This window comes from Nyctibius grandis, chromosome Z (assembly GCF_013368605.1).
Source record: "Nyctibius grandis isolate bNycGra1 chromosome Z, bNycGra1.pri, whole genome shotgun sequence".
In the NCBI taxonomy this organism is placed as follows: domain Eukaryota; kingdom Metazoa; phylum Chordata; class Aves; order Nyctibiiformes; family Nyctibiidae; genus Nyctibius; species Nyctibius grandis.
Genome location: NC_090695.1, coordinates 28,430,099 through 28,449,787, shown reverse-complemented (window position 1 = coordinate 28,449,787; position 19,689 = coordinate 28,430,099). Strand labels below are relative to the sequence as shown.

At 38.3% G+C, this 19,689-nt stretch overlaps 1 protein-coding gene across 4 annotated transcripts in view; it reads left to right on the top strand.

Annotated features, from left to right (window-relative positions):
- LOC137676209 (polycomb group RING finger protein 3) overlaps window positions 1-19,459 on the top strand; it is a 60,865-nt gene extending 41,406 nt beyond the window's left edge. For all 4 annotated transcript variants that reach the window (XM_068422872.1, XM_068422873.1, XM_068422874.1 and 1 more), the window contains 7 exons: window positions 6,010-6,106; window positions 8,762-8,817; window positions 9,803-9,913; window positions 10,392-10,480; window positions 12,317-12,454; window positions 14,751-14,831; window positions 15,990-19,459. In XM_068422872.1, coding sequence (XP_068278973.1) covers window positions 6,010-6,106; window positions 8,762-8,817; window positions 9,803-9,913; window positions 10,392-10,480; window positions 12,317-12,454; window positions 14,751-14,831; window positions 15,990-16,037 — 620 coding nt within the window. In that variant the 3' untranslated portion in view covers window positions 16,038-19,459. The remainder of the gene's footprint in view (window positions 1-6,009; window positions 6,107-8,761; window positions 8,818-9,802; window positions 9,914-10,391; window positions 10,481-12,316; window positions 12,455-14,750; window positions 14,832-15,989) is intronic.
- Window positions 19,460-19,689: the final 230 nt, after the last annotated feature.

Sequence of the window (19,689 nt, the reverse complement as noted above, 5' to 3'; positions counted from 1 at the left end):
AGAATGCAGTCTGTCTTCCTGCTAAAGGAATGTGGAATGCCTAGTTCTCTCTTCTGTGACAGTTGACATAGCGTATGTTCCCCACCCAGAGCCTTCCAAATGTCTCTTGCTCTCCTGTTCCTCTGCAGAAAGCAGCCATAGTTTGTTGATAAATAAGTATATTGTATTGTACTCTAGAAATAAGCTTTTGTTCCAAAATATTATGATGAGATAGTTGTTTGTTCTTATGTTATTTGTGAATTTCTAGTTTCACACTGGTGAAGTATGCCCTAATACCTTGCATACTTAGGTATTAGGCTTCAAGAAAACTGAAGGTATAAGTCCATCCCAGCATCTTTGTTGTTGACACTGTGGGATATAGGAGTGCTAGGATTTGCAATATTCTGATGGAAACCTTGTGTATTAGCACAGTTCTAACTAAAGATCCAGAAAGATTCTTTCTGAGGAGAAGCAGCCTTATAGTCCAAAGTGGTAATTCTTAGTCCAATCTTAGTGGTAATTCTTATAGTCCAAAGTGGTATTCTGTCTTGAATCTGTTCTGATCCTCAGTTTCCTTTGCCAAGGTAGATATCAGCTGAGGAATTAACCTTAAGTCCAGAAGGCCAGCTGTAGTGACATTAAGTATCCTCTGTAGCAGCCACATGAATGGCTTACATTACAGGGTTTTACCAAAACTGTTTTTTCTTAGCTGTGTCTTCAGAATCCCTGCAATTTACTGACGCGTCCTTGTCAGCCAGGAGCTTCCGTTTGTCCATTTTTTTTCTGTTCAGAGCTAAAAATATAATTTGGGTTTTTTATATACACCTGTATTAACCTATTAAATAGTATTTGCCATGCAACTTCAAACATGTCATGTTTTAAAATGCTTCTGTCACAGTATTTTACTCCTATTCTGATAAAGCTAGTATGTTGTTTGAATAGCTTAATGACCCATAGTCTTAAACTTTCTTGGAAGAGAGTTATTTGGTGGCAGTGGCTTCATCTCTGCAAAATGAAAGCTTCAGTGGATTTATTCTTCACCTAAAATGTCTTACAAAGGGGAAATACAATGCTCCTGATTTGTCAGATATTACATTTTCCATTATATTTCATTTAGAAGTTCTGTTCATTAGCTTTAGTGAGTTTGTTGTTCTTGTCACGCTTCCGTGTCACTTTGGTTATTCTCACGTTCCTTTTGCATCTGTTTCACATCTTAAATTCCATTGTGTTCTTTTTGGAGTATAGACATCCTTAAACTAGACTTCTACTTAGTTTTGCCCCAGATTCTTTACTGCTGTTATTAACAAGATTATATACAAAACCAGTATTATAACAAGTTAGCATGGCCAACATAGAGCTAGGGAGGCATTTTTCATTGTTCTTTAAAAAAAAAAAAAACAACCCTCAAAAAACCCCCCCCCCAAAAAAACCCCCGAAAAACACAAACCAAAGCAAAGCCACAAAAACCCCTCAACTGACATCATCTACACCATTTATTACATTTGCCTATGGAGAGAATTTTTAGATTAATCCACAGTACTAGAGTGCTTCAGTGCTTGCTTCAAAAGCCAGGGAACGCTCCTTGCTAGCTTTCTGCTTCATGGTTTGTTTGGTTTTTGTTTTTTTTTTTCCTTGTGGCTTGTCCCTCCCTTGTTTTGTCTGTTTATATTTTAGGGTACTTCTTCAATGTGTGTCCTGTAGAATTACAGTTTTCTGAGAAGAGGCACACAGCCTGTCTTTTTAAAAAACTTTATAAATGTTGGCATCATTTGTATTCTTTATGTTAACGCTAATAATATATATTCCTGGAAAAGCATACTTGCAAAATCTATCCTGAAAGTGCCCTTTTTGTTGAGATAGTAAATTCTTTGCTGAATTACACTACCTTGAAATTTTATTTCTGTTTCTACTTGGAACTGCACAGTTTCCTTACCTTTTTCATTTTTCTCTAATTTCCTATCCTTCAGACTTTCAGAGACTCCTCACTTCAGTAGTAAGTGAGTCCTTTGGTGAGAGTCATTTGAAGGATGAAGGCCAATCCTTTGGAGGGACAGGGCCAACTTCTTTTGTAAATAGAATTCAGGGGAAAACTAGTGTATTTTTCTTCCTTTTCTACTTATTTCTCTGCTGTATCTTTAGTTTGTTGGTGACAGGCAGGCCTATACGTCAGTAGACAAAAACTTCATTAGCAGTAACTCAGTGCTAAGTCTTTCCTAGTTCACAACTGTTTCTTGATTAGAATTCTAGGTTAGATATACGCGGGTCTTGTTAAACTTTTACATTTGTAATTTGAGTTTCATTAGTGTTTACGTGTGAAAACTGTCCTTGTATGTTATGAAAGGGAAAGCCTTGTATGTTATGAAAGGTATTATTTTGTGGGTTTATGAGGATGATGAAAGACCATCTGTATTTCTTGAACTTGATATAGAAATGAAAAAAGTCAAGAGGAATAAAACTTAAAAAAAGTGGGTGACGATTAACCTTGCCTGTTCCTTTTCTAATGAAAGTTCTCTGATGTGTTTAAGCATACTGTAAAAGTAACCAGAAAATGTACAGCTCAGTTCAGGCCTAAAATCAGTGCCAAGTATCTGGATAAATGGAGATTGGAGACTTTGAAAATCCCAGGTAATGGAAAATCTCTAGCAATACTATTGTTTCAGACCCTAGAATGGTTCCCATATTGGCTGTCCTATACTCCTAGGACTTCCAGTTTCAGGAGAGTTTATTAATCTCAACTTGACCCTGTGAAAAAGAACCAATCTAGAAGACTGCAGCACCTTCCATAAGCTATCTAGTTGCATTTATTTGGATGCTGTGCTTAGACTAATAAACCTGCCAGAACCTAAGCCGACTTGTGACGGGTTCAGTTTAGGAGGAGTTAGTGTTTACTTAGTCTGAACTGGAAGATGTACTGAAATGGGAGGCTGTTTTAGAAAGTATCATGGAATCATAGAATGTTTTGGGTTGGAAGGAACCTTTAAAGGTCAGCTGGTCCAATACCCCTGCAGTGAGCAGGGACATCTTTCACTAGATCTAGTTGCTCAGAGCCCCTCCCAACCTGACCTTGAATGTTTCCAGGGATGTGGGGCATCTTCAGCTTCTCTGGGCAACCTGTTCTAGTGTTTTACAACTCTCATTGTAAAAAATGTATTCCTTATATCTGGTCTGAATCTACCCTCTTTTAGTTTAAAACTATTACCCCTTGTCCTATCGCTACAGGCCCTTTTAAAAAGTCTGTCCTCATCTTTCTCATAAGCCCCCTTTAAGTATTGAAAGGCCACAATAAGGTCTCCCCAGAGACTTCTCCAGGCTAAACATCCCCAACTCTTTCAGCCTGTCCTTATAAGAGAGGTGTTCCAGCCCTCTGATCATGCTTGTGGCCCTCCTCTGGACCTGTTCCAACAGGTCCATGTCTTTCTTGTACTGAGGACTCCAGAGCTGGACACAGTACTCCAGGTGGGGTCTCACCAGAGCAGAGTCTAGGGGCAGAATTACCTCCCTTGACCTGCTGGCCATGCTTCTTTTTATGCAGCCCAGAATAAGGTTGGCTTTGTGGGCTGCGAGTGCACATTGCCAGCTCATGTCCGGTTTTTCATCCAGCAGTATCACAAGTCCCTCTCCACAGGGCTGCTCTCAATTCCTTCATCCCCCAGCCTGTATTGATACTGGGGGTTGCCCTAACCCCAGTGAAGGACCTTGCACTTGGCCTTGTTGAACCTCATGAGGCTCACATGGGCCCACTTCTTGAGCTTGTCAGGGTCCCTCTGGATGGTATCCCATCCCTTAGGTGTGTCAGCTGCACCACTCAGCTTGATGTTGCCTGCAAACTTGCTGAGGGTGCACTCGATCACACTGTCTATGTTGTTGATGAAGATATTAAACAGTACTAGTCCCCATAGGGATCCTGTGGGGCACCACTCGTCACTGATCTCCATGCGGACATTGAGCCATCGACCACTATTCTCCGGATGCGACCAGCCAGCCAATTCCTTATCCTCCGAACAGTCCATTCATCAAATCAATATTTCTCCCATTTAGAGAGAAGGATGTTGTGGGGGTACCATGTCAAATGTCTTACAGAAGTCCATATAGATGACGTCTGTAGCTCTTCCCTTGTCCACTGATGTAGTCATTCCATTGTAGAAGGCCACTAGGTTGGTCAGGCAAGACCTGCCCTTGGTGAAGCCATGCTGGCTGTCATTAATCACCTCCCTGTCCTCCACGTGTCATAGCATAGCCTCTAGGAGGATCTGTTCCATGATCTTCCCAGGCACAGAGATGAGGCTGGCAGGTTGGTAGTTCCCAGGATACTCCCTTTCTACACTTATTTTTAAAAATAGGTGCAATGTTTCCTTTTTCTGGTCACCAGGGTCTTCACCTGATTGCCATAATTATCATGGAGAGTGGCTTGGCAACTGTATCAGCCGGTTCCCTCAGGACTCTGCGATGCATCTCGTCAGGTCCCATAGACTTATGTATGTTCAGGTTCCTCAGGTGGTCTCGAACATGACTTCTCTTACAGGGGGAGGGACTTTGCTCCCCCAGTCCCTGCCTTGAGGTTCATCCACTCAAGAGGTGTGGGAAGGGAGATAGCCAGTGAAGACTGAGGCAAAAAAGTTCTTGCCTTCACCTCATCTGTTATTACCAGTTTGCCAGTCTTGTTCATTGGGGGGGTATACTTTCTTTAACCTTTCTTTTCTGTCTGACATACGTGTAGAAGCCCATCCTATTATTCTTTGTGTCCCTTGCCAAGTTCAGCTCCAGCTGCACCTTGGCATTCCTAACCCCATCCCTACACAACTGAGCAGCGTCCGTATACTCTTTCTGGGATACCTGTCCCTGTTTCCAGTCTCAGGTTCTGCATTCATTGGCTTGGTAAGACTGAAGCTTCACTTTTGCAAATGGATCTACTACTTTGGCATTCCACTGGAACAGGCTGCTGTGCAAGATCTGTACTTAGTGGCAAAGCTGTGAGGCTTGGTGTAACCATAACCTCTACCAGCAACATCACTGTCATCCTAAGTGTGTAAATACAGTGCAGAATGCAAACTTACTACACTTCATTTGCTGCTGCATAATTTTTTTGGTATTAACAGGTGTTTGTTTAATTGTACTATCATCTTGTCTGAGAGGTAGATGGCACTATAGTTACAGAAATTCTTCCATTTATGTGATAGGAACGACTGCATTAATACCATGATTAAATGAACCGCTGCTGTTCAAGAAAAAGCTATTTTGCCCCCCCTTCCCCCATTTTCCCTACATTTTTGAGTTGTAACTTCAAGCGAGTCAGGATATCATGTAGTAGTACTGTTTGCGGGGGGCGAGAAGTGTAAATAGTTTACTTTGAATGAGATACAGGTGATTGTGTGTATGCATATGGAAACAATTACAAAAGCATGCAGCTTTATAACGAACGACTGCTTTAGTGACTTCTACGAGGACATTTTACAAATACTGAAGGTCTGTGCCCATGTACTTTTTCTTCTGGTGGATGTTTAACTGTAGTGTACCCTGTGAAATGTAGAATTAAAATAGCACCTGGATATCCACTTTTTGCAAGTTCTCTGTTCTTTTAAAAAGTATCCAACTTTGGAATAATTTTTTTTGTGTTGGATTCATTGCCACTGTACACTTTACTTCTGTATGTGGCCATGCTTAAAGCAAATAGGCTCAGTTCCTGTAATATCATCTGTGCAAGCTGAATGGTGCAAGCAATATGATGTTGACCTGCTAGAACCTGCTGTTCTAGTAAATTCCGTAGTGGGATTGTGTTGTATGCTTTATTAGGAAGATTCTGGCTAGGTACAGATGCCTTAATTCTAGCGCATCACTTCCCTGTATCAAGACCATTACTGAAAGACATTGGAAACTGTATTCTGCATGATTAGACGTCATGCTTACATGATGTAAAACATGACCTTTCTGTAAATTTCAGTGAGTTGCATTTCTGTGACTGTATAAAAACAAATCTTTTTTTCATTATGCGTCTCTTTATTTCTTTTTAATTATGAGTGTCCTTGTTATCAGTCTGTAGAAGCTGTCTAGTGAAATATTTGGAGGAAAACAACACCTGTCCGACCTGTAGAATTGTTATACATCAGAGCCACCCGTTACAGTATATTGGGTAAGTATGAAAGCAAAAGTGCAACTAGCTTCATTCTAAACTCTTTCAGCCTCTCTAATACAGCACAGCTTTTTCCTAAATTTTCTTACTTGCTTATCAGCGTGTTAAACAGTTTAAAGGAAGGTTGAAGGCAATTGAAGAGATATGGGATCAAACTTTGCTATGAATTTGTAACTCCTTGACATCTGTTAGCTTCTTCCAGACTTAAAAGCAAGCAAAGTATACACTTCACTGTTTAATTTCTGTGTGAGTTTTAATGGGATTTAGTCATTCCTCATTTTGTATGCTTGGGCTGTGAAAGTTACATAAATGAAACATTTGTAGAAATGATACTTTCAGGAAATCCTCAAAATAATTAGTCTCAGCTGAACAGTGCTCGTCAGTGTCTGACAGAGTAATGAGAGAAATGATTATCAGATTTATTTTTCACTTAATCTTTCAAAGGTCTGTTTAGTTCATAGGAACAGGTAAGAATATGGCAGCAAAGATATTAGACCAGTGGCTTTAATCTCTAGAATTGAACAGTCTTGTTGTTCGTTGTATTTTGGTCCCTACACAGAGTGCTCTCACTTTCTGACCCGACATGAATGTGGTATTGTTCATCATTTCCCTTTTTTTTTTTTTTACTAAGTATTTTTTCTTTTGTTTTCAAAAAAGACATTCCCTTTCTTTTCCTTCAGTGCTTTCCTTTCATTTTACTGAACTGCAGTAACTTTCACTGATGAAAAACCATTGTGACAGTGTGTTTGCACTAGCTGCTGCATATCAAGTAGGGTTTTCCCTACCTTTATAAAGAGCTCGCTTTCGTTTGTGGCAGTTTTCAGTGTGCTTTTCTCAGTTCTGTGACAACTTCTGAAGCAATGCTCATAGAAAATGTGTCTGATTTCTCTTCACTTTTACAGAAAACTGTCGATGTTCTATACACGCTTATATTGCTCGAGCTGATCCTAATTCAGGAGCCTGAAACTACTTATGCCATCTCTGCATTTGAAGAATAATAGTGTACACTGATAATACGTTATATGTTATGTTAATACCCTGTATGATTATATGCTTTGAACGGAAAAGTAGATGTCAATAGGCAAGAATGAATAAATGACATGTAAGACAGCATGTTTGTCTTCTGTAAAGCTACAGGAATACACCAGTGCCTTGGTTCAGAAGCTTGTTTTCTGTGCCAAAAGGGGCCAGGAAACAGCATCAAATTGAGAACAGCTAGAAAGGAACTTGCTACTTGTTTTTGGTCATTGAATACACTTCAAAGGAAGTATTTTGACTCAACTAGTTATAAAATACTGCCCCTTCAAGACTGAAACAGCCTTTGCCCAGCCTACTTGTGGAGGTATACATATATAAAGAATATAATATATATAATATATCAATTCTTAATAAAGAACTGACAGTCGGGAGTTTCACAGTATGTCCTAGAATACAGATGCACTACTATTCATCTCCCTCTATCTGGAAAATAGGTAAACCAAATGTGTGTCCTATTTTACATTTCTGAATGCTGCTGAATTCTCACCTCTGATCTAGTAGTGATGGCTGATTGACTCATTTATGTTCAAATATTTTTTGAGATGTTCCTGCAATCCATATGTGACACTTGAAAATCCCAACCTGTGCAAATGGGATTGCTACTGGTTGAAATTATATGAATAACAGAATTAACGATATTTTGATTCTTCTTGTAGTGCTACTTAAAAGATTGCAATGGTTGATTGTAAATTTCTTGATTTGGCACTGTTTCTGTTCTTACTGGTCTTTGCTGCTGTTAAGTGCTCATGTCAGGTGATGAGAAGCCTGAGACTACTCTTGTAAGCCTACTCTCCTGTTTAAGTCAGATTCAGGATTTGGTATTGCAAGCTCTGTTGGGGTAATGACCTTGCAGCAGCTGAGACAGACATTTGAAATGTTTCTGATTTTATTTATCAATTGGAATTTAGGATAATATTTTGTTTCTTTTAGACAGTGACTTATTTTAGACTAAAACCAATTCTGTCTAGGTGAGCTGGGAATTAAATTTTAGAGTCTTAACCAGTCCTGCTGCCTCCCAGTTCCAGTGTGATTATTACCTTTCTTTTATTTGAGCCACACTACCCATACAGGCTTCTAAGCTACATAATGTAGTTCACAGTGAAAATGTTGGCTTTTAAGAGCAAAGTAAAATTTTATTGTTGTGGTCTTTTTCTGTGAGGTGTTTTCTTGTGTTTTTCAAAAAGCCTAGTAAAGACAACTAAGTAATGTAGAAATGTGAGAGATGAGTCTGTAGCGGTAAGAAACAGACTATCCTTGATTCTTTTGGAATAAAAATGAGTTTACCTCAAAGTAGTCAAAGAATTTTGAGCTATTAGTGACATACTTGCCTTGATGCAGGAGGCCATGTTCCATGGGGCGTCATCTTCCACATGTCCAAGACTATTATTCCTCAAACTTCCACTGACTTTATGTCTTAGCCTGTATTTTTCATAGTTTGTTTCATGTTACTGTCCTCTCTTGTTTAATATAAATACTGATTTGAGAATTGAAATTCTTCTTAGGTGACTTTAGAAATTTTACATCAATTTAGTACTGGAACTTTTTTAAGATAAATGTTTTAAATAAAGATGGTTGACTTAAACTTTTAATTTTGTTTTTTTTTTTTTTTCTTGATAGTCATGACAGAACAATGCAAGATATTGTGTACAAACTTGTGCCAGGCCTCCAAGAAGGTAAGTTATGTTATGGCCTTTTTTAGCGGTTGTTTTGCATGTACTTCTTCAATACTTAAAAAAAAAAAAGTTTCAGGTGTTCAAAATGCAGGGGCAGGAACTGAGGAAAAATAAAGTGGAAAACCGTATTCCTTTATTTGTGTCATTTCTAGTGATTAATTTAATGTCATACCTGTACTAGCAACAATTGGCAGGGGGTGGTGGTGGGAGGAAAGATGAGATATTTCTTCAAAAAGTAGTATTATGTAATGCAGAATAGTAGTCCAGCTTTTGAATGTGGGCACACTGTAAGTCTCATTTGTTCTAGTTAAACTGTATACTTAAACCTGTTGTGCCAGCTTTCTAGAATTCTCAGAGGTAGAATGTAATGCGGAATGGCTTTTAGTTTCAGTGAAGTTTCTGCTACTGTGCGAGTCCTTTCTTAGCTGGTAACTTTCAATTTGTGTTTTCATAATCCTTTGAGACTGAATCTGTTCAACTAAAGAAGTACTTTATAGTAACTGCTCAGTAGTTTTTTGTCTTAATGTATGTTAGAGTATTTTAATCTAAATAGAGTATTCATCTAAATAGAGTATTTTAATCCATTTAAGCTGCAAAACCAGAACATTCTCAAACATCAATAAAATTAAATAGGTTATTTAAAAAATATTTCTAGCATATTAAAAATCAGAACTATAAATAAAAATTCAAAAACAATGATTTGACTGAAATATTGTGGAAGGCTTTCAAAATAAGGTTGTAGTATTTTAAATACTGTCTCATTCTAATAGGAATGCTACAACAGTAGCTATACAGATGACTTGTAGTATTCTAACTCTGAAAAATACAGGCACGACTTGATACAATACCAAAGACAGAAGAGAGTAAATACTGACAATACTTGTTGACAAGCCTGTTTCACTTAAGAGGGAAGGGATTTGGAATAACTTCGTCAATATTGCATTAGAACTTTATTACAGGAATTAATATTTACAATTTTAAACAGCGGAAATGAAAAAGCAAAGGGAGTTTTATCACAAACTGGGCATGGAAGTTCCAGGGGACATCAAAGGGGAGACATGTTCTACAAAACAACACCTAGATTCCCATCGAAATGGTAAATGGTCCTTTATTCTGTCTTGTGCGGGTGATGGCTAGTAAGTTGATGAACAGACCTGTTGGAGGTATGTGCATAGTTGGTTTATTAGGATCACAATTGTTTTCTAACACTGCTCAATACAGTGAGTATAGGATTGTTACTTTGTCCCTTGTTTGTGCACAAAATCTTTTTTTTTTTAGCTGATCATAGCATATTACTCTTGGTGAAAGAGATCTCCATAGTAGTGCCTACATGGGGACTCTGAAATTACCCAGCTTCTGGGATGCTAGCAGTTGAACTGAAGGTTGTGCTCTATATGTATTCCTCTCTTTCATCCGTGGGGCTGTTGGCAGCTAGTGTTGCCTAAGCAGATAGGCACAATTTGGGAAAAGCAAAGTTTATTCTGTATTACAGCCCTGAGCTGTGCTGTTTTAATCATATTCGCATTACAAGCTGCTGCTGAGTGTTATCCCATATATCTGGTTTCTTATCTAAGGTGAAACTAAAACAGATGAAAATTCAAACAAAGAAACTTCTGAGGAAAAACAAGAAGAAGATAATGACTACCACCGAAGTGACGAACAGGTGAGCTCATGGGGCATGTTTTAGTTTTGTCTTGTATTTTAGCTTTAGTGCTTTGGTAAGCCGACAGAGAAGAAAAATAATTATTTCAAGATACTTTTTCTGTCCTCTGATACCAACAAGATGCAGTGTTGCCCAATGTTTTTGTGTGAGCGTGAATTTCATCTTTGGGTTTTGGCAGGAACGGAGACTACATTAAAGACATTTGCATTGAGATTTGATAGTTCTGACTGTTTGTTTATGAGTTTCTGAAGTGTTTATTTGCTTTCCGCCAACTAAGCGCCATGCAGCCGCTTGCTTACTCCCACCTAGTGGGACGGGCGAGAGAATCGAGAGTAAAAGTGAGAAAACTTGTGGGTTGAGATAAAGACAGTTTAATAGGTAAAGGAAAAGCCATGCATGCCAGCGAAGCAAAACAAGGAATTCATTCACTAGTTCTTATTGGCACACAGGTGTTCAGCCATGTCCAGGAAAGCAGGGCTCCATCACGTGTAACAGTTACTTGGGACAACAAATGCCATCACTAAGAACGTCCCCTCTTCCTTCTTCTTCCCCCAGCTTTACATGCTGAGCATGATGTCGTATGGTGTGGAATATCCCTTTGGTCAGTTGGGACCAGCTGTCCTGGCTGTGTCCCCTCCCTACTTCTTGTGCACCCCCAGCCTCCTTGCTGGTGGGGTGGTGTGAGAAGCAGACTCTTCAAGCAGCACTTGATTCTGTGTAAGGACTGCTTAGCAATAACAAAAACATCCCTGTGTTATGAACACTGTTTTCAGCACAAATCCAAAACATAGCCCCATACTAGCTACTATGAAGAAAAGTAACACTATCCCAGGCAAAACCAGCACACTTTCAAAACTAATTCAGGTTTTTTGGCCCCCCTTCTGAATGAGTATATCCCAGTGTTATTGTGATACATTGAGCTGAGTGTGTTTCAATAATTATGAATAAAACCTTTTGCACTTTCACTAACTTACAGTTTATTTTATTTTAAACCTCTCATACTTAGTGTTAGCCATATACCATAAAAATAGTATGAAAGCCAGAAAGTTCACCATTAAGTTTTAAACACAAAGCATGTTTGAAAGTGAAATCTCCTTTTGGGATAAACAAGCCATCCCTTTTATGTTTTCCTGTTATGTGTGTCCAGAGTAAATTAAACTTGGACTAATTTTGTTTTCAATTATAATGTAAGGGATCTTTCAAAGGGATTGTACCTAGTACTAGATCCTCTTAGTGCATAAAGTAAATCATCACAAAGAGCTGAGACTAAGTAATGAATAGCTGGATGAGAAAAGTGAGAACTGAAGCACAGAAATTAGAAAGACCTTTTGGGAGGATAATCTTTAGAATTCTCAGAATTTGTTATGTCATTTGTATCCATTCTTTTTAAACTTCAAGTTATCTTTTAAACAAGTTAAAATTCTGTTTTAAACTGGATTTAGGAGTTGCATTAAAAGCAAGAAGTTATGTTAGAAGCAATAATTAAAAATTGGTAATGGTATTCTTGCTGTTTTTCTTACTCTAGCTCTTGACATAGGGTCCTCTTGAGCTATTGGCAGCCTATGAATTTGGACTGGAGCAGCTTTGTTCCAACATCAAAAATTCGTTCTTGAACTTTTTTGTTTAGATCCATTTTGGTTACAGTAGTGCTTATCACTAAACTGACAAGATGTTAGAAAATGTTTTCTTTAATAGGACTACAAGCATTTCAGTTTAAGGAATACGAGTACTATACTTTTTCTCTTTGTTGTACTAATAAAAACTGCATATTGAATACATAATGGGGACTGCAGAAAGTTGTTCCAGCCAACCCTGACTGTTTGCTTTTTCCTGAAGGTAAGCATCTGCTTGGAATGCAATAGCAGCAAATTGCGTGGATTGAAACGAAAATGGATTCGCTGCTCAGCGCAAGCAACAGTCTTGCATCTAAAGAAGTTCATTGCCAAAAAACTTAACCTTTCTTCTTTTAATGAGGTAATATTTTAATTTTTTAAAATGATTTTGAAGATATAAAAACCTTACATAAAATTGTGGGATTGTTCCTTTGCAAAGGAATGTCTTTTAGTCTTATTTTATTTTCAGAAAGCAGAAGCATACACTGTTTCTTGAATTATAGGTTCTGTAGCCATTTTTGTGTCCTTTCTTGGGTCTATACAGGCCTTGCTACTTAGTTTGCAGTGCATCTTTTCATGTCCATGTATAAATAGTTGAGCTAAAAGGCTTGGTTATGTGCTTCGACGTGTTGAGATAGATTCTGGCGAGGTGCCTTGTTTGACAGCTTGTGGTCAGGTATACCCCACCCTTTCAGAGATTTCACAATCAGTGCAGGGGACAGGCAGTAACAAACACTTTAACACTACTGAAGCACAGCTTGAGAGAAAGCAGCGCAAATATTTTGTTCCTTTACATGCTCTCAGTGAAGCTCAACCTGAAGTCGCTGCCTACCGTGAGCAGAGTGTTATCAGATACCTACTTTTCCCTTCCTTTGCAGGGAATACTTGGAATCATGGGAAGAATTTATGGTGAAAGGTACAGAAAGAAAGGCAATTCTTTGCGCTTCTAGTTCAGATTCAAAATTAACAGTGGCAAACATATGAATGCAGCCTCTGTTTACCACTTTGCTGGGTCTTGGTCACAGTCTCTAGACATCTCAATTGACTGGCACCTTGACATCTCCCAACCCCACATTATGTCACTGATACACTGGATTTAATTAAGACTTTTCATTAAAATCAAATCATCTGCTTTCCAATGTGTCGACACCTTTCTGCTCAAACTTTTGAACAGCCAATGTGCATCTGCTTCCTTCGTAGTTTCTGTACACTTCAAACCAACACTCTGTTGTATGTATGTCCCCAAATTCTGCTAGTCTTCCTGAAACAAAACTGTATCTCCTGTCTTGTCTTCAGCTGAATTGGATGTGTTTGACTCCTGGCTGTAGCCCAACAGCAACACAGCTACCATCACTGTTCAAAAGAGCGGGGAGGTCGGCGGCAGGGGGGAGTGAGAGTGTGTGTTTAAGCCCTCTTTTACTGAAGGAACAAACTTCCAGGAGCACTGTTTATTCTTTTGCCATCCCTCCCTGCCTTCTTAAACAGTACACAGATTGTGGTGTAATCAGTGTACGAGTACCAAGTAATGGGTACATAGTAGAAGGATTTAAGCTTCTGGGCACTTGGTTGATTGCTATAGACTATTGCAGGTTTGAGTTATTGCCTATTAGATAAGCCATGTAAGTGGACTGCATGCATATTCAGGCCTTTCTGGGTTGTGTGGTAAACCGTTGTTAATATAAGCCACCTTGATAGAACTTAACTGTTTTCATGCATGTTCCCTGTTTTAGTTAATGTTCAACTGCTGTAATTCAGCTGATTAGAGTCATATGATCCTCATGTTTTTATGTTTATATCTTTATTGTTTCTAATATCAAGATCTTTCAACACTGGCATAGAAAAGTAAAAATAGCTATTGAGTATCTGCAAAAACCTCATAAATATAGTATATGAGGGAGGTGGCAGACATTTTTTCCTGAAAAAATGTATCCTTGTAGCAGAAAGCCACCTGGCTGGTGTTAGGTAAAAAATTTTCAGTATGTTAAATAACAGAGCTCTCTTCGAGATTTGTGAATTCTGTCTCCTTGATTGTTTTATTGGGCCTTTTTAAAAGCATGTAAAGCTTTCAGAAAAGGGCATTAGTACTGCTTGGGAAGCTAAATCAGACAGTTAAGTCCAGTTCACGCAGTATTTCCTAGATAGGCACAGACATGGTCTTTCAGCACTTTATGTTGAGAAAAGACACTCTCTTTTCCTTCCTGGTACTATTTTTTCTGCAGAGCAACTGCAAGATGAATGGTTCCAGTGTCTTCAGAGAAAAAAAAAATCTTCTCAAACATTGCCCCATCCCAGTAAAAACTGGATTCCCTAGCCCCCTCCCAGTACATCTGGCCCATGTCCCAGTGCAAACTGGATCGCCTGGCCTCTTCACAGTACAGACTGGGCCCCATCCCAGTACAAACTGGATCCCCTTGTCCCCATCCCAGTACAAACTGGTAGCTGTAGCCCAAAACCCCTGAGCCTGAGGACGGCAGGGAGTTCACTCATGTTTGGTTTGGCATTAGGCAATCCTGTGAGGAGCAGGGAGTTGGACTCGATCCTTATGGGTCCCTTACAACTTGAGATCTTCTGTGATTCTGTGATTTGTAGTATTATCTGAAATATGTTGTTTCACGTGCTGTGTCCCAATGAATTAACTGTCGTATTTGTTTTGTCAGCTGGACATATTATGCAATGAAGAGATTCTTGGCAAGGACCACACGCTTAAGTTTGTAGTTGTTACTAGATGGAGATTTAAGGTATGACACAGTGGTTCCAAGTAAATCATGAAGTGGACAAATAAAATTTTTATAAAATAGGCATAATTTGGGAACTATACGGCAGTAACCGCAAACTTGATGAAAAGGTACTTTAATAAATACCTAATACAGCATCCTTAAATGCCAAGTATTAATTTTGTTTCCAAGAAAACGAAGGAAAAGGGAATTAAGTATTAAGTGCAAGGGAAAAGGAGTAGGGAGGTTTTTTCTCTCTTTGTGTAGAAAAATAATTGACTTGCGTAAGAGTCACAGGATAGAAGTCAACGGTGGAATCCTACTGGAATCTGTTTTGTATGATGTTCTTGAATGACCTGGAAAGGTATTTGAGTAGTGCAGTAACAGTGCCCTGACAACATTGTGGTTATTTAGGGTGGTGAAGACAAAGGATTGAAGCAAGCCTTTACAGTTCTGAGTGACAGGTGATGAATGAGCACCTTAAGTTCCATGTACGTAAATGTAAAAGGATACAAAGCAAATATTAGGGATTTTTAGGTGGGGGGGTGGAGAGAGCCAAACAAGGGCATCAAATTGATGTGCATCTGTGCAAGTCTACTCTTCACTTTTATCATGGAAATCTATGCAATTGTGAGTCACATGGAAAAGGGAACTGTAAATTGCCTTCTCAAGTGAAAGAGGTGGGGGATGTAAAATGAAACTGGGAGGTGGGAGGTCCAGAAGAAACAAGAGGAAGCAGTTCTTTACATGAGAAGCAGAACTCTGTGGTGCAGGATGTTGTGAATGTTAGAAGTTTACCTATTCATAAAGAAGCAATGGATACATTCACAGAAGAGGAATCAAGTGAGAGCAGTTAAATGCGAAGTACCACATGCTCTTATGCTTCTTTCTAGACATCTGTATTTCTCCCTTACTGGGAATGGGTTTTCCAAGTTAAACAGACCTGGTAGAACAGATCTTAAGGTGATCAGCTCCTGAGACAAAAGGGAAAGGATTCTTCATCTCTTGTTTGAGCTGCACAGATGAAACTGCATCTTGTCTTTGTCTTGGTGAAATTTTGATAGGTCAGATAGCTACTCTGATAGTTCATTTAAGCTTTAGTTTATGAAACAAAAGTTTTGCCTATTGAACAGATTAGTTCTGGTTTTGTTTCTTAACTTATCTGATATTTCTGTCTTGCAGAAAGCACCTCTACTGCTACACTACAGACCCAAAATGGACTTGCTGTAAGATAACTTTATTGTCCTTCTGGACAGAGTTTTTTTGCAGACTATCATCTGGCACCTTCTTAGTGCATCACTAATCACATGACACAAACCAGCCGAATACTTTTGGAAGACTGTAGTGCTTTCATAGCGGACTGTCCTTCTGAATATTTCTTCTAGGGATGTGTTACCTAGATTGCTGGACAGAAAATATTTATACTTTTTTTGTACGGAAGAAAGAAGTTGCAACTCAGCAAGACACTACCAGCACTAAGTTTACAGATACTGAAAACACTTCACAGTTCCTTGTAGCTCAGCCTGATACAGTTACACAGAAATAAGTTAGAATGTTGTAGGGTGCTTTAAAGTCTTGCTTTTGACATCAAGTTGCATTTTGTTACTTTTCACATTCTGGATCTTTAAAAACTATATTTTTGCAAAGTGTTACTGGGCTTATATAGTATGCGTGATTGCATTGGCTTTATTCAAGTTGTTCTGTAGAGCATTGAACATACCTAATGATATAGTGACTGGTGATAATTTATTATGCTGCACTGAAAACTTCTGAAAACCTGGGAAAGCAATAAGTTTGTCATTTTTGCCCAGTTATTGCTCTCCCTTACTTTGTGTTTTAGTAAAGTTTTGATACTCCCCTATGCATGTTGATTTGGTAAGATTACTGGAAATAATTTCAGTTGATTTTAATGTGCCCTGATATTTTTCTGTGGTGTAAATTGCACCACATAATGACAAATACTCAAAAGTACTAGATTTGTGAACCTTTTAAAAAATAAACATTTCTTATGTAGTTGTGGCTTGCAGAAATCAGTTTTTAATTCAGAGACAATTTGCTCTCACTAGCTATTGAAACACTGTTTCTTGGGCAACTTTGGGTGATATTGCATGGTGTTCACTTCACTGGTTAAGAATTGCTCTGATCATTATTTCCTTTACCTGTTTTCTTATGAAACCATATCATTTTCTTTAGCACAATTCCTAGCTGTCGCGGGGCGGGGAGCCGGTGGGATCAGACAAGATTAGTTTCTCACTTTCTGGCCTTAACTGATAATTTTGCTTCCATCAGCCCTAATGGATGCAAGGCAATACACATGCATGTATATATGTGTGTATACATCTATACACACATATAACTATATAAGTTATAGAATGCACCCTCAGTAGCACTCAGCAGGATTCACTGCACTGTTTGTAAGGCTTTTTGAAACAGTTGGCTTTTTAAAACCAGTAGTTGAAAGTGATTTCTGCAAGCTGTATACAGTATAGCATATATAGTACGATTGTGAGAGTATTTGTCTGGCACAGGTGTCAAGTCAGTGAAAACAGACTATGCCGTATTATTGGCAGCTGGAAATAGTTAACTTTCTAATTTTTGGAAGAGTTTTCCAGTCAGCTGAAAATGATAGTTGCTATTCCTATTATTAAACCCTGTTACTTTTTGAAATTGTCTTTGGATAAGAAAACAAGTTTGCCTGTAACTGCCCTGCTTCCTCTAGCTATGCTCCTTCCCTTCTTCTGCTAGAAAGTATTGCTTGTTACTTGCTAACAGGAAGGTGATACTGCAAGAGGTTTATCCAGGCATTTTAAATCCTCTTCCTCTTCTTGAGTTTTCAGAGCACCACATTCCTCAGCATGTGTCCCATAATTTCCTTCTTTGGAGTCTTCAGTCCTCCTTTCTCAGTTCTGCTGCTGCAGAAGGAATGCTTCAACTTGTGTTTACCTTTGAAAACAGGGTTCCTCATTTTTAATTACAGTCGCCGATGTGAAAGGGAAGGACATCAAAAAGTATGCGAGCAGAGAATAAAAGGGAGCGTACTAAACTGTGGAGATATAAAGGAAAGCCACACAGAAGCCAAAAAGTACTGCTGTCCTTGCAGATGAGGGTATAGGATAGCTGCATTTGAATGTTTGGGTTTGGCAGAACTCTGTATCTGGGCTGGGTGGCTGGGTTTATGCGGGGGGTGTGTCTGTGCATGCATATAGCAATGGAATCGAACCTGGCTCTGGTTTTGTCTTACTGTTCGTGGACTTGGATATATGTATTTTAGCTCTTTTTCTGTCTTTAACATTACTTGAACTGACAGAAGAGAACAAATGGGTCTACCATTTTTGTAATCTTTTCATGAAACAGTGAATGCAAGTGGTATGGATGTGTACACAAACTGACATACTGGGCCTTTCTGGAGCGGTTTATGCAGTTGTTACTGTCCTAGTGTAACTAAGGGACTGGCTTTAGCCAGCGAGGCACTGAGAGTATGAACAGGGCTATAAGTGTGCACCCTCTGTGCACCCTGAATATACAGACCCTGGCTGTACCTGGTGTAGACACAAAATTAAAGCTGCCAGACTGCATTCTGATTAACCAGCTTAATAAGGATATCTATATACATAAACCCAAATATATATATATGTGAGATCTGTCTACCTCAGAATGTGTGTACTGCAGAAACTTTTTGTATGACTAGATATTGATGCAGTACTTAAAGTACATTGGGATTTTAGTACTTTCCTGTGTACTTGTGCAACTGAGAAATTAGTTACGAACACACAAATTCTGAAGCCTTTCGAATCTATCTCTTGCTGTAACAATCTACAGTACAGAACGTAAATTTGTAGCTTTGTAACCATCTTTAGAATAACTTGAATTTATTATGGTGCTATCAATATATTGAAAACTCTGTTTATACCTATATGGATACATAGATTCAAGCTGGTATTAATATCTACACCTGGGTTTTTTTTCTCATAATCGTGTGCAACTGCTTTTGCAATGTGTTTAATGTGATAAAACCTCACCAGTAAAAAGAAAAAAAAATACAATACCACACAGTTATTTTTCTAAATCACATGTTACATCATCTTCACTAGAGAAACTCTTTCCCTCAGGAGGGATGTGACTGTGTCTGGAACGTATGTTTATTTCCTTTAGCCTTACTAAAAGACTACAATGCAATTGAATTGAAGTCAGAGGGAGGTCTCCTTTCAGTCAGAGCCTTGTTTCACTTCTGTGAAGCTTAAGAGACAGTTAATTTATATCAAGATTATATTGATTAAAATAACCCTGATATTGTTCAAAGTTGGACTAAAAGTTGGACTCGGCATAGATATCTCTTAGTCCCAGTGATATCATGTTCGTTTATTTTGGCTTTTGTGAAGATGCCATTACTGTGAAGTAGTTTTCACAATTGCTTATGCTGGTAAATAATTGCAGTAAAGAATCTTGTTGCATTATCCTCAGCAGCAATGAGACCGAATCACCCAGGCTCAGAGTCTCATTATGTATAGTTTCATTAAAAGTAGAGAATTCAGATAGAATGTATAATATTGAATTTAAATAAGATTTGGGGTTTTAAATTTTAACTTTATAAAATTATTTATTCTATTTTAAGCCTTCTGTCTTATTTTACCATCCAAGTATTTTTGGTTTCAGTGGTCCAGCTTTATTTACGGGCATATAAAATGAAATTGTAAGATGTTTTTACAAGCTTCTTCCTTTTACATTGAGTTTGAGTAGCTTTTATTTGTATGTTTTTTTTGTATGGATAAAGAGTATTACTTATGCTTTTGTGCAATAGGTTTGAAACATGCATTTGTTAGGCATATATTTAAATTGTAAATGTAGCATCTACTTACCATTAAATTTAAAAGGAATGGAGATG